Source organism: Pelobates fuscus, chromosome 5 (assembly GCF_036172605.1).
Source record: "Pelobates fuscus isolate aPelFus1 chromosome 5, aPelFus1.pri, whole genome shotgun sequence".
NCBI lineage: Eukaryota > Metazoa > Chordata > Amphibia > Anura > Pelobatidae > Pelobates > Pelobates fuscus.
Genome location: NC_086321.1, coordinates 28,131,233 through 28,147,358, shown reverse-complemented (window position 1 = coordinate 28,147,358; position 16,126 = coordinate 28,131,233). Strand labels below are relative to the sequence as shown.

General features: G+C 39.9%; 1 protein-coding gene across 2 annotated transcripts in view; it reads left to right on the top strand.

Moving 5' to 3' along the window:
• RHOBTB3 (Rho related BTB domain containing 3) overlaps positions 1–16,126 on the top strand; it is a 92,050-nt gene that overhangs the window by 51,706 nt on the left and 24,218 nt on the right. For both annotated transcript variants that reach the window (XM_063453682.1, XM_063453683.1), the window contains exons 3-4: positions 3,382–3,571; positions 6,534–6,688. In XM_063453682.1, the coding sequence (XP_063309752.1) occupies positions 3,382–3,571; positions 6,534–6,688 (345 nt within the window). The remainder of the gene's footprint in view (positions 1–3,381; positions 3,572–6,533; positions 6,689–16,126) is intronic.

The following is a 16,126-nucleotide window of genomic DNA, read 5'->3' as shown; positions in this document are numbered from 1 at the left end:
AATAGAACAATGGGGCAAGGTCAATGGCCGTTTCTGGAATCCAGGAATACTTAAAGGACCACTATAGTGCCAGGAAAATATACTCGTTTTCCTGGCACTATAGTGCCCTGAGGGTGCCCCCACCCTCAGGGTCCCCCTCCCGCCGGGCTCTGGGGGAGGAAGGGGTTAAACTTACCTCTTTCTCCAGCGCCGGGCGGGGAGCTCTCCTCCTCCTCTCCTCCTCCTCTCCGCCTCCTCTTCGGCTGAATGCGCATGCGCGGCAGGAGCCGCGCGCGCATTCAGTCAGTCCATAGGAAAGCATTCACAATGCTTTCCTATGGACGCTGGTGTCTTCTCACTGTGATTTTCACAGTGAGAAGCACGTAAGCGCCTCTAGCGGCTGTCAATGCGACAGCCACTAGAGGCTGGATTAACCCATTTATAAACATAGCAGTTTCTATGAAACTGCCATGTTTATAGAAAAAAGGGTTAACCCTAGCTGGATCAGGCACCCAGACCACTTCATTAAGCTGAAGTGGTCTGGGTGCCTATAGTGGTCCTTTAAGAACTGGTACAATGAGCAAGGGAAAATCAGAGTCACAAACAAATTGGGTCTGGTGTACTGGAATAGGAATTGGGATCAGAGCAACATGCTAAAGACCCTGAAACCACCAGAAGGCACTGTCCAGAAGTCAAAAGGGGTTTATACCAGAGGCTTGTATCTAATTGCATCAGCTGCGCCATGTAGGACGCCATGGAATTAAAACAAAGGTTCGAAGATCATGGCGCTCGTCACTTTAGGATGGGCGATGTTCCGAATGATGAGAGTATGCGACCTAATAAGAATGTTCACAGCAGGGGAGCTCAGTGCCACAGAACGTAGTTTAATGCATGATTGGTAACACAAGACCACAGCAGAGATTTCAAATCTAGGACAGGTAGCTCAGTGCAACAGCAGGCACTCAATTCAACTGACCTTCCACTGTTACCATGGGCTGCTGTCAAAAGAAGCAGCTATAATTTAGCACAAAAAAAAAACACATTTAGGGAACTGTTACTGAAGCAGAACTGTTACGTCTAGGCTTATATAGCCTAGCTGCGAGGTAGATTTATTTTCCAAATGCAGTTTTTAGCTAACATTGTAATTCATTGTTTAATTCAGTGTTTAGTGAAGAAACCTGTTTCTGATGACCATAGGTTGAGAGCTTTCTCTCAGTAATATGAAAATTAAACATAAACAGCTGTACAACACTGAGATGTAGACCTACTACTGGCTGAGCTATTTAAGCATGATATGATAATGCCGTGTTTTGATGATTGATGCTATTCACACACAATGCCTGGAATGAATCGTTTGTCTGAGCCCACTGTTTACAGAAGCAGGGTGGAATGAGTCCAACAATTACTTTCTGACGTGATCAATTATTTGATTTCTCTTTGCAAATGATTTCAGCTGTCATCCCATACCGATTGCAGTCCATGAGCTCAGCAATTTTACCAATATCCATACAGAGATATAATGCATTCATTTGTGAGAATGTATTTTTTTTTCATCTGTTTTTTGTTAAACTGTAGTTTTGACAAGTATTCCTACAATGATATGGCTACAAAAACAGGTTAAATATTCACTTTGTGTTTCTAGAACACAGTTTGAATCTGAAAATCTGTTCGATTTGCACCAACTATCAGTTTTATTTAAAGGAGCATTCATGTTTTTGAAGTAGAGTGTTTTCTAATACGGTCACTGATAAAATAGACAAAAAAGAGTTCAGAGAAGGGCTACTAAACTGGTTCATGGATTGCAGGATAAAACTTACCAGGAAAGGTTAAAGGAGATTAACATGTATAGCTTGGAGGAAAGACGAGATGGGGGGATATGATAGAAACATTTAACCCCTTAAGGACCAAACTTCTGGAATAAAAGGGAATCATGACATGTCACACATGTCATGTGTCCTTAAGGGGTTAAATTCATAAAGGGAATCAACACAGTAAAGGAGGAGACTATATTTAAAAGAAGAAAAACTACCACAACAAGAGGACATGGTCTTAAATTAGAGGGGGAAAGGTTTAAAAATAATATCAGGAAGTATTACTTTACTGAGAGGGTAGTGGATGCATGGAATAGCCTTCCAGCTGAAGTGGTAGAGGTTAACACAGTGAGGGAGTTTAAGCATGCATGGGATAGGCATAAGGCTATCCTAATTATAAGATAAGGCCAGGGACTAATGAAAGTATTTAGAACATTGGGCAGACTAGATGGGCCGAATGGTTCTTATCTGCCGTCACATTCTATGTTTCAAAACAGTTTATTTAAGAGAGTGCTCTGTATTTACTCTTAATGACCAAATTTAAGCAGGTACCAGAAGCAATTTCCAAAAGCAATTTCAAAGCAGGGCCAATTAGATAGGTTTGGGAATATCATGTTAGTGTAACACTAGTGACTATAACGGAGAGGAGGTAAGCATTTTAATTAACTCCTTAATTATCTCCTTAATTAATAAAAATTGGAATTTATCAAAGTCATATATTAATGGACAAAAAGTAAATTTTAGACCCTACCCTACTAATGTCATTAGGGTCATATTAACAGACTGCAATAACCATTATTAAGTAGTTAAAGTGTATGTCATGGTACAATGTTAAGTAGAATTTAAGTTCAGGAAATTCCATCTATACATTGTGCTAGCAGAATTGTGTATCGTTAGATGTGCCTGCACTTTGCTAAGGGCTCCGTCACGGAGCGCTGCACGTGCTGTATTTAATGCCATTACATTGTTCAAGGGGCTCGAGCATTGTACAATAAGATTATCATGTAAAATAGTGATGTGAGACAGGATTCAAGCATTGCAAAATTAGATTATGGTGTCAGTCTGACTCTGAACTGACAAATATTAATGTGAGAGAGGAGAGTTAGAATTTCTGATGGAGCCCCAGCTCATTTCTAGTAATGTGATCCCAGGAATAGACTATTGATTTTAGTCCTGCATAGTGATTTACTGCCCGATTAAACAAACCGCGTAATCACAGATATTATACAGCCTGTTAACATCATTTTAAATCCTAGTAATGCTAATGCTGCAACTTTCTTCTAGCCTAATTTTGTTTTATTTTTTTATTTTTTTATTTTTTAAATAAGTGGGCATTGATAATATTTGGACATTGAGAAAGTCTACCTTGTGCAATTATCCCAGAATTCCCAGTTTAACTCAATGCCAGTCTATGATCATTTACATGTTGAGCTGGGAATTCTAGGATCATTGTGGAAACAATGTTTCTTGGAATTACATGCCCATTGAAGTGGGACTTTTCCAAGGTCCAACCTGAGAAATGTGTGTGTATGCCTTGAATTTATTTTCTGTCATCTGTTAATGTTTCCCTATTTTTCTGTTTTTTGCTCAGAACATTTTTAATGGGGACCAGTGTTCTCAGTATGTAGTTGGGGAAGCAGACATCATCATATTAAAATACTCTGTCAGCGAAAAGATTTCATTCCTTGACATAAAGGACAATTTCGCTCCATTGGTGAAACGGAAATCACTTCATCGCTTTATTCCTGTGATTGTTGCCGCAGTTGGAGCAGCACACAATAGTAAGCATTGGATCACAATTGACTAATTTGTATTTGCGTGTTATTTGTATCAATATCATTTATTAATTTGTTATGTAATCTAATCTAGAGCGTTACTCATAATCCATGTTACTCAATTTGAAACCCAGCAGTAGGTTTAGTAGACCATGAGCTGTTGACCAAGTTAGAAACATAGAAACATAGAATGTGACGGCAGATAAGAACCATTCGGCCCATCTAGTCTGCCCAATATTTTGAAATACTTTCATTAGTCCCTGGCCTTATCTTATATCTGCGATAGCTGTATACCTATACCACGCATACTCAAACTTTCTCACTGTGTTAACCTCTACCACTTCAGCTGGAAGGCTATTCCATGCATCCACTACTCTCTCAGTAAAGTAATACTTCCTGATATTGTTTTTAAACCTTTGCCCCTCTAATTTAAGACTATGTCCTCTTGTTGTGGTAGTTTTTCTTCTTTTAAATATAGTCTCCTCCTTGACTGTGTTGATTCCCTTTATCTATTTAAATATTTCTATCATATCCCCCCGTTTGCAAAATATAGGTCATATTTTTGCCTTACCAACTATTATGTAAAATACTTTATATGTACATGTAGATGTTGATTAATGGATCGCTCTAATCCCCATAGCAAATCATTGCAAAGGTTATACCCTGCTCCCAGTCTCTCTACTGAGAGTGGCATGTAACGGCAGCAATTTGCAAAAGTCTCTACCACCATAAAACGTTAATTTTTACTCCTATGTGAGATTCATCCAACTTGCGTACATGCACAGCTGAGTGAACACCTCTCTGCTGCAATGGAGAGATAACTGCACACAACTTGGTTCACAAAACTAATCAGAACCATAGGGATGCAGCCAGCTCGCTGACTGATTCTAATCATCCTGAGTGATGAGTTGAACTGTGACTGGTGGATAAATGACAAATTCTGGACAGAGGTTTATGGGAAAAGATCCGATAAGCCTACTTCTAAACAAAATGAACTTACAAAGTTGAATTAATTGTACAGTGGGAACCCCAATTTTAATGCTGGAAAAAACAACAAAAAATTATAATTTTAGGATTGATTTTAACCTTTTAAATGTGGCTTAAGTTAACGTGGCACACTGATCGAAAACTAGTGATCTATTTAAAGGGTCACTCCAGACCCCTAAAGAACTTTAGCTGTCACAATAGCTCTATGTTTGTCCTAATTTATTCATTTTGCATAAAGTGCAGATTTCAATAGATCAATAATCAGTCAATTCAGCGTGGTTCCTTTGGGATCCATTTCATGATTAATTACCTTGAGCCATTAATTTAATGTTAATTGGACACAATGCTGGGTAGCACTTTTTATGTAAATTCAACAGCTCGTTAAACCCATTACTGTCACTAAAATCATGACTAAGAACTCAACAAACTGGTGGATGTGGATAAAACAATTATAGAGGAGAAAAAAGTCTCATATTGAACCTGTCTTTCTGGGAACCAATAGAATGTTAAGCCAACTTTGAGTGGTTTAATAAAATTAAGAAGATGCAGTCTTTAATTAGGACCCATAGTCAATACAATATCAGGGCATACACCAGGGTTCAACTCTCAGGATGGGGTCTCTAGCTCCCCAGTAGACTTGGGCATTCGTATTCGTACAAAAGGATTTTCGGATGAAAATCTGCATTTTCATCCATTTCGTACGAATAACGAATGGCTAGACAAACGAATAACGAACTAACGAATGGGCGTCCAAAGAAATTCTTCTATGAGCCTTTAGTTTGTTCGTTATTTTGGCTTTTTGTATTACACTCCCCAGTAGTAAACTTTAAATAAGATGTTGACAGAAATCATTCTAGCTCAAACAATAGCCAATCCAGAACTCACAGACATTTAAACAGTGATATTTATTTTAGATTTGTGTAACGGAGTGTCCCTTTAATGCATTAAAAATTCATACCACTTGTGTCCTTTTAATGCTTAGAAGGACAGACAAAGAGCAAAATAACAGATTCTAGCAGTTGGATAATTTAACAGGGGAGATAATATCTGTATTACAGCATACAATAGCTAATGTCAGTACAAAACATTAGTAAATAGAGTTTTACTTAGTTTTATCTATGGTTCAGATCTACTATAAACAATACAATACTAAACAATGCATGGATGACTGCTCTATCCCTGAGTCCACTCAATATACAAACTTTCTCATTTTATCCCTTTGTGCTACTAACTTAAAAGCAAAGCCAGCTCTTTGTGTAATGATTTGTGAAGGCCTTTTTTTTGCTGGGCCAAGCACACAGGCCTTTATTTCCTACATCTACACTACTAATTTCTAACAGATGGGATGTGCCGACATTCTCCTCGAGAGGGAATTTTCAGGTTAATAAAAAACTAGTGCTTATAACTTACATTGGCTATGATGCTTGGCAGTCCAGATAGATCTATTTTTATGTTAAATTATTGTTATTATTATTTATAAAGCACCAACAAGTTCAGTAGCGCTGTACAATGGATGGACTAACAGACACGTAGTTGTAACCAGACGAGTTGGACACACAGGAACAGAGGGATTGAGGGCCCTGCTCAATGAGCTTACATGCTAGAGGGAGTGGGGTATAGTGACACAGAAGGTAAGGGTAGGATAGAAAAGTAGGTTGTTAGGATAGTATTTACTGAGGGCTTAGTGTCTTGTTTTGATGACCATTGCAGGTGTTCAGATGTTTTGGACTACACCTCCCATGATGCTTTGCCAGCAATATGGGTGTAAGTGCATTATGAGGGATGTAGTCCACAACATCTGGAGTGCCGAAGGTTGCCTATCCCTGCTCTATAACTTTATATAACAATGCTTTAGTGATACAAATAATGGTCTGCTACATAACCAGACAAAGAACAAGCCGTAATGAATTTCTGAATTCTGAATATAGCTCGGAAAATTCCTAAAGAAACCGTGTGTTTTTGTTTTGTTTATTATTTTTAGATGGTCCGTCCTGCACATGTCCTCAGTGCACGTCGGACAGGGGGATTTGCGTTACTACTTCTGAAGGAATTCAGCTTGCCAAGGACCTAGCAGCCACTTTCCTGGAGCTGCATGCGGTCAATGACTTCTATGTTGGAATGTACTTCGGAGGAATGGTACGTGCATCTAATTATATGTATTGTTTGCAGTGTCGTTTGTGCAGGTGCTTGTGCACACACGGTACTTGGAGCGGAAAGCATTTTAGATTTGATTGTCTAACCATTATCACGGTATTGCCATTAGTTTAAATAATATAGGAAAAGGACTCCACCTGACTCGCTCTCTGAACACACATCAAACTCATTTGTTAACGTTATCACCCAACAATGTCATTTATTGACAGTCAGAGAAAACAACTAAACTGATGCTCTGATAATTACCATTAGAATCTGTTTTCTAAAACACGAGCATTGATTTGGGAGAAAAGGTATCTTTAAGGCAATTCAATTTTAACTTGAATTTTACATTGTGTAACTATATACTGTGATAACTGTTTACATTCTGTTTTTTTATTAGTATTATTTTTGTTGCACAATCTACAATATGAAAAGGGTGAAATTAAGCATCAGGTAATTAAAATATTACCTACATCCTATATTCTGGAATATTTTTTTTTTACAAAAGAGAGCCTGATGTGAAAGTATATCTAGGCAGTGAAGGGGTTAACCCTACATAGAATTTGGTTGAGAGAAAAAAGGAGAGCAAGGAACACTGCCTATAAAATATATACGTGTGTCCAGAAAGATAAAAATAAAAATAAAAAATATATTTATTAGTGAACAGGATACAGAGTGAGTATTTCGTATATCCACTCCTAAACCGTCTGTATAAGTACATACAGGGGCATACGGAAGTGCTATGCAGAAATAAAAAAAGGTTTAAAAACGAAAATCAACAGCATTTGAGACACAGTTATTCTTAGGTAAATCTTTGCAATGTCTGTATTGTCACGACTGATAGTGCTTTTAACAGCTCGTATACTTATAGAAAAATTGCTTGTCTATAGCTGTGGTCAGCTTAAGTTAATCTTAGCAATGTCTATATTGATACGACTGGTAGTACCTACAGTGGTTCGTACAACTATAGAAAATTGCTGGCTATAACTGTGGTCAAACGGCAGAAAACAGTATTATCAGAGTGATGTTTCTACCGTTGTGATTAGTCTCAGTGCTGTCCTGGAGTTATAGAGTACTGTCTATAACTGTGGTCACAAAGCAAGAGACCGTACTGTCTAAGTAGTGTCTCTATTGTAGTGACTAGCAATGTCTCAATGTAGTCTTTTAGGTCACACAAGATATATTATCTGTAACAGTAGTTAGGACAGGAGACAGGTGCTGTCTAAATGCTGTTTTAGATTTATACTGCACCGCAAGCTATGGTCAAAGTATCTCTTATTTCTGAGCTGCTAACTCCTCAAGGTAGTAAATGTTGTAGGTCACCCTAAAATCAGTAAGGAGAAAAAGCGGATAATAAGATATATATATCTCTGTGCCTTCAAGGGCACCTACCAGATAGGAGAGCTAACTACAGAGAATAGAAAGGTACAGGAGGAGAGAGTTATAACTGAATCAGAGGTTAGTCGGATGGTAAATGCTAACTGTGCCTTCAAGGGCACCTCCCTTCAAAAAAACTCACTAGCTTGCGTCTAGATAGTTAAAGTATAACCGGTGTAACAGTGTAAAGTCTTGTCAGACTGACCCTCCCGATTCACCCACAGCCTATATATGGTTGTCTTTTCGAAATCCGAGTATTTGGAAAAATATTAACTGCTGGTGCAGAGAGGATTATTAGGAGGGAACAGAAAAACCCCGACGCGCGTTTCGCCGGTGAGAAGCCGCCTTACCGGCGAAACGCGCGTCGGGGTTTTTCTGTTCCCTCCTAATAATCCTCTCTGCACCAGCAGTTAATATTTTTCCAAATACTCGGATTTCGAAAAGACAACCATATATAGGCTGTGGGTGAATCGGGAGGGTCAGTCTGACAAGACTTTACACTGTTACACCGGTTATACTTTAACTATCTAGACGCAAGCTAGTGAGTTTTTTTGAAGGGAGGTGCCCTTGAAGGCACAGTTAGCATTTACCATCCGACTAACCTCTGATTCAGTTATAACTCTCTCCTCCTGTACCTTTCTATTCTCTGTAGTTAGCTCTCCTATCTGGTAGGTGCCCTTGAAGGCACAGAGATATATATATCTTATTATCCGCTTTTTCTCCTTACTGATTTTAGGGTGACCTACAACATTTACTACCTTGAGGAGTTAGCAGCTCAGAAATAAGAGATACTTTGACCATAGCTTGCGGTGCAGTATAAATCTAAAACAGCATTTAGACAGCACCTGTCTCCTGTCCTAACTACTGTTACAGATAATATATCTTGTGTGACCTAAAAGACTACATTGAGACATTGCTAGTCACTACAATAGAGACACTACTTAGACAGTACGGTCTCTTGCTTTGTGACCACAGTTATAGACAGTACTCTATAACTCCAGGACAGCACTGAGACTAATCACAACGGTAGAAACATCACTCTGATAATACTGTTTTCTGCCGTTTGACCACAGTTATAGCCAGCAATTTTCTATAGTTGTACGAACCACTGTAGGTACTACCAGTCGTATCAATATAGACATTGCTAAGATTAACTTAAGCTGACCACAGCTATAGACAAGCAATTTTTCTATAAGTATACGAGCTGTTAAAAGCACTATCAGTCGTGACAATACAGACATTGCAAAGATTTACCTAAGAATAACTGTGTCTCAAATGCTGTTGATTTTCGTTTTTAAACCTTTTTTTTTTTTTATTTCTGCATAGCACTTCCGTATGCCCCTGTATGTACTTATACAGACGGTTTAGGAGTGGATATACGAAATACTCACTCTGTATCCTGTTCACTAATAAATATATTTTTTATTTTTATTTTTATCTTTCTGGACACACGTATATATTTTATAGGCAGTGTTCCTTGCTCTCCTTTTTTCTCTCAACTATATTCTGGAATAGACTTGTATCGTTGAAGAATACACAATACAAGGAGTGTGTTGGTGCCACTTCACCAAATGTCCAGTGTTTTTATAGTGTGCCGGGCCACCAGTGGACAAATAATGCTTAAGTAACTATTCAGCACTATCCAAAAAGCTGCAGAGGGGCCAGAATTTGGATATCAGTTATCTGTAGTTATTATGGTGCTTAGAGTGCCACTTGCATTCAGCCACACGTACAATTGGGGGTTATTATCTATTTATATGTATATACCGGTACTTCCATGAATACACCTCCAACTGCCCTTTTATGACCACTAGAGAATAATGATTTACAGAATACGTTTCTACAGCAACTGCACTCGTGATAACTATTGGCCCTGTGATAAACTTTGACTTGGACTTAGCCCTTTGCTTTCCTTAAGACATGAAGAAATGTCTTGTATTTAATATCTGTAGTCGTAAACATTATGACACTGCTTAAGGTTGATCTACAGGATAGTCTTAACAGGCATAACTATTGTTCTATATTCCGAGACACTGTGAATCACCTAGTTCTACAGTCACCTCCATACAACATTTTGGTTAAAAATGGGTATAAAGATACTAGTTATTGGTGTGAAGGTATAGCTGCTTGTCTGACAGTCTACTTGGTCTGACCATTCTTCACCATGATATGTTACATCACCATTATGTTATAAATGGTAGGATATTACATAGGGGGCTTGGCATAGTGCCATGGTACATGTATCTGACATTTCTGAAAAATAAAATGTCTCTGACATTGTGTACCTGTGTGTCTGAGAATGTGTGTCTATGTGTGGCAGCAGTGAATATCTGTGTGTGTTTGTTTTTTTGTGGCAGTTGTATCAGTGAGTGTGTTGTGTCTGGAATATCTTTGTATATGTGTGTGTGTGCATGAACGTGTGTATTTGTGTGCATGTATCAGTGTATATGTGTGTGTGCATGTTTTATTGTGTGTGTTCAAAGAAGCAATATGGCTGCAATGAGGGTGGTATGGGCAACATCATGGCATTGTGTCAACTATAATACATATAGATTGATTACAACACTGTTTTCTTGCTTTTAACTTCATTATTTGGTAAATTTATTATTATTTTAAAGTTTTCCTGTCCAATCACATTTTTTTTATTATTATTTCCATTCAATAATGTGCTATCTACACATAGTGAAATGAAAAATACATTTAAACATTACTTCCCAGGACGCCCAAATGACTTGGATTCTGAAGTGGTTAACATGAAAAGTACATTAATAGCTAACTTCAATAATCTATATGTAGTTTACCAGGCACCAGTTTCTTTCTAGAGAAGAGTTCAGTTCTGTTAGCACAGGGCTTATTAAAATCTCCTGTAGGACAAAGAGCGCTGATGACTTACGGTATATAACGAGAGTGTCGATGCGTGCTGCAGTCATTTGTTTGGTAAATGAGTGAAGGACATGTGATTGTTTTATTTTAAAAAAAAAAAAAGTCCAAAGGTGTTTTATTATTTCTTCCTTCTGCTTTTATAAGAACTCATTTGAGCATGATTATCATCACCTCTTTCTGATATTTGCCCAAACCTCTTTTTCCTGCAGAATATGCTGTCAGAATGATGGATATATATCATACAATGATATTGTTGTATTGTTAGCATGTTAATCAATATTATATCAATAAATGATTGGTGCTAAAATGGCCACGGGCGGCGAGGGAGCAGTGAGCAGTGATCTCCCTGCTCAGCTCCCTCGCGCGCACAGCAGTGATGCTGGAGCCGGAATATGACGTCACTCCGGTATCACTAAGAGGCGCGCAAGGGAGCTGAGCAGGGAGATCACTTCTCCCTCGCCAGCCGCTCAGCAGCCCCACTGGACCACAGGGCCTCCATGCTAGCACTCCTAAAGGTAGGGGGGCTGGGTGGAGTAAAATGTTAAAAAAAAAATCGTATGTGTGTCTGTTAGGGAGTTTGTACGTGTTTGTGTTTTTGTCAGTGAGAGTGAATGTGTGCCAATCAGTGAGTGTATGTGTTTGTCAGTGAGAGTGTATGTCAAAGAGTGTGTGTATCTGGGTCAAGGTTTGTGTATGTATCACTGTGTGTATCTAAGTGTGTGTGTGTATGTGCCAGTATGTATCAGTGTGTTTGTATGTGCCTGTGTGTATCTGAGTGTCAGTGTGTATCTGTAGGTGTATGTCACTGTATCTATATTAGTGTGGGTGTATTTGTGAGTCAAGATGTGTGTGTCAATGTGTGTGTCAGTGTGTATCTGTGTGCTAGTGTATGTATATCTGTGTGTCAGATACATATACACACTGACACAGAGATACACACACTGGCGCATACAAACACAGATATACACACCTTGACACATGCCGGCACATACAAACACAAATATACACTGTGTGTCAAGGTGTGTGTATCTGTGTGCTACTACCAGCCAGTGTGTGTATCTGTGTGTCAGATTCATACACACTGGCACATACAAACACAGATGCACACACCTTGATACACATACACATACAAACACAGATACACACACTTTGAAACATAGATACATACACCTTGACACACAGATACATACATGTATATACACACACAGATACACACTGTGTGTCAAAGTGTGTGTATCTGTGTGCCACTATCTGCCAGTGTGTGTATCTGTGTGTCAGATTCATACACACTGGCACATACAAACACAAATACACCCATCTTGACACACAGACACATACACACATAGATACACACACTTTGACACACAGACACACTTTGACACACAGATACACACACACACACAGTATCTGTGTGTGTGTATGTATCGGTGTGTCTGTGTGTCAAAGTGTGTGTATACAAATGCACATACAAGCACAGATATACACACCTTGAAACACACCGGCACATAAAAAAAATAAAAATTGCGCAATTTTTTTCAGGGGGGTTCCATATGCTATGTCAAAGGGTTCCACGGGAAAAATTAATTGGGAACCCCTGCTTTAGACAATATCCCGGAACAGTTAAAATTCCCATGAATTCTGAAAATTGAGCCATAACGTTCTAACTGCATTCATTTATCTTCATGATAACTTGACTCTTACTTTAACCCCTTAAGGACCAAACTTCTGGAATAAAAGGGAATCATGACGTGTCACACACGTCATGTGTCCTTAAGGGGTTAATGCACTAACAGTAAGCAATGTTGTTTACTAAAGTGTGCATTCAAAGGGAATTTCAAATTTAAAGGGTTACACTAACCCCATGGATTTTCAGTAAAAGCTGGAAAAGATTTACTTACCTTGAATCCAGCGGCTGGTGAAGCTAATAGCGCTGACTTCTACGCCCCCACCGATGTCACAGAAGCCTGTGATTGGACTGTTTTGCTGGCACAGAGCGCATGCACACGCTCTGGGCCAGCGAGGGGAGGGCAGTAAGAGTAGGGGGACGGGAGTGAGGTTTTTTAAAATAAATAAAATAGAAAATAAAAATACTGTCTGCAATGGAAGCAGGCGGAAAGTAGCACATAGGGATAGTAGTCTCCTTACGGGCAATATGTAGTATATAATGTATTTTTATTTCATTGAGTAACTTTATTTACTTAGTAACTTTGTTTACAGCAGTTACTAGGAGGACCAGCTCAACCTTAGATTGGAAGGAATTCTATTCTCTCTTTCATACTGTGTTGATATTTTCCTTTCTCTTGTTCAATAGCTGTGTAATAAGACTGACACCTAATGGTCAAATTTTAACATTACAGTTAATAAAAGTTATGCTTTAATTTTGTATATAGTTACATTGAGAATACAAGCTTTCAAGTTCTTTATTTTGATTTTAAATTAAAGGCACCCAGAGCACTTCATCTCAATGAATTCATCTGACTGCCATGTGCTCCTCTTTAACCCTGCAGTTAAAAACATGGAACTGTGGGGGCAGAGCCTAACTGCCAAGCAGGACAGACATGCTGTGAATCAGCTCCTGCACAAAGCGACAAAACTGGGGATAAGCAGCACAAGCCTGACCCTGAACTGAGTGCAACTAAAATGGCGGCCGGCGAAGCGACTCACATGGCGAGCACACACTCGGCACAAATGCCAAGGAAAGCACCCCTACAGAAACTAGAGGTGATACTGAACCGCTTCTGGGACACACTCATGAAGCGGCAACAAGCAGCCCGAACTATGACACCTGCACCACCGACGCTGGGTAAGCGGACCCGCGGACGGCGGGGAGTGGAGGGAATGCCCTCGGGCACAACGTCGCCTCAACTACTTATCCACACGCAATCTAGCCCACCCGGGCTGCAGGCTGAAGGGCAGAAAGCCCCAAAGCACCAGCCACACTGGCGGAGGAACAAGATACGCAAGCGACAGGAAAAGACCAGCTCCCCCGTCACTCCCGCACGTGGAGGAAACCCGGACCCTGGCGGTAACCGAGTTAGTGGCAAGAAAGTGCAGGCCTCCAAGCCAGCCTGGGGCGGGAGGGACACCTCCACAGACACCCGCACAGCGGCGAGAAGCAGAACCCCAGCGCCGGACGTACACTACTTTTGCAAGGAAGGTATCTGGTGTAAGAGACTCTGAAAGGGGCCAGGGAACTCACTACAAAGGGACACTGAAGAAACGCCATCCCCCCCAATATAGCACCGACCAGCATAAGCTATGCTCTTATAATATTTTTGGTTTATAATATTTTTGTTTTTTTCTCAGCATTAGACTTACCTACTGTTCTCTCTACATATTGTGGGGCTCAAGGTACATTAAGCATAGTGGCCCAATATATCAGTAAAAGGTACTATATCCCTCCAGTTAATTATTTTATTAGGTGCTAAACCATAAGGACATGGGGAGGACCTGTGCCAGGTCCCCCTTTATTGGATTAGCGACTGGGCAGCAATAGCTGCCGAGTCGCTAGTCTGGATTTTATAACAGTGAGCAGCCACTGGATACGTCCTGTTTAGCTGACATGCCCCTATTCACAGCACGACAGGTAGGGGTAGGAGGGAGAGTTCAACCTCCTTTATTAACTAATACTAAGTATTTTTTTAATTATTATTAGTAATGTTGTCTGAAAGGTCAAAATTACGAAATGGAAAAGCTGTTCATAATTCTGGTCTTTCAGCTTTTTAGTAGATAGCTCCCTAATCGTTATGTGGGATTGCCATAAGGATGTCAAAAAGGAACTATCTACTAAACAGCCTCGTAATTTGGAACCCTTAAATATGGCAATCCCACAAGGGAACCAATTTAGAGAGTTATGTACTAAATGGCTGCAAGATGCAGCCATGGCCCACCGCACAGATTGGAATTTCATACATCCAAATAAAATTCCAAAAACAATTACCTAATTTCTTCCAAAAAACTAATGAAAAAACTAATGAAATTCAGTTTGGACAAAACAAAATTTGTTTGGACCAAACGTAAATTTTGTTGGCGCCCAAGTCTACTAGTTAGTGCATCACCAGCCATTGACCTCCCCGCATGTCCCCTGTTCAGTCTAGGCCAATGAAGAGGATAAATACAATCATTAGGGGTTATGTATGACGTGTTGTGTTCTAGCAGGGCACATTACATTGGTGACCTATTTTCCATGTTTGCTCGACGTTTCAGAACAGATATTTTTTTTTTGTTTGTTTGGTTTTAATTATTTATAAAGGCCATTGTTATAATTCTCCTCTTCTCTGTATGCTTACTTTATACGGACTGCCAAGTGCAAAGAACAATGCTTTAAACATTGACTGACAGGGAGATACATATGTGTTAAATATATCTTTAAATAAACACGATCTATCACAGTAAGTGGTAAAGGGATTCTACAGTGCCATGAAAAATAAACAGTTTTCCTGGCAATATAGGCTCCTGCAGTGCCCCACTTCCCTCGCGCCCCCTCACGGTGCTGAAGGTGTTAAAATCCCTTCAGTAACTTTTCTGAGTCCGACGTCAGCCAGTGAAGCAGACCTAATGTGCACATGCGGCAATGGCCACGCTCGCATTATGATTTCCTTATAGGAAAGCATTATTCAATGCTTCCCTATGGGAAAAAATCTGACTCTGGAGGTTCTCTTGCAGAGCGTGAGGACATCCAGCATCAGATAACGGACCAAAAGTCAGTTTTGATTCCGGAGGTCCCTCTGGTAGACAGCCACTAGAGGAGGAGTTAACCCGTAGAGGGAATTATTGCAGTTTCTCAGAATAATAATAATAACCACTGTAGGGTTAAAGGAAATGGGACATTGCACCCAGACCACCTCAATGAGCTGGGTGAAAAGGCAGTGTTTACATTGCTCCCTAGGGATACCTCCAGTGCCCACTCCTTAGATGGCTACTAGAGGAGCTTTCTGGGGCAGTGCTGCACAGTGTGCAGCACTGCCATTCAGTATCTCCACCCTCTGCATGGAGAAACTGAACTTTCCTTATAGAGATACTGATTGGCTGGGGCTGTGCTGTCTCTGCCCCTGAGCTGCCTCCTTGACAATCTCAGCCAATCCAATGCTTTCCTATGAAATAAAGGTAAGATTTTACTGTTTTTAGGGGGTAAGGAGCGACCGGGGGGGATAGACAGTGTTTTTAACATTATAGGGT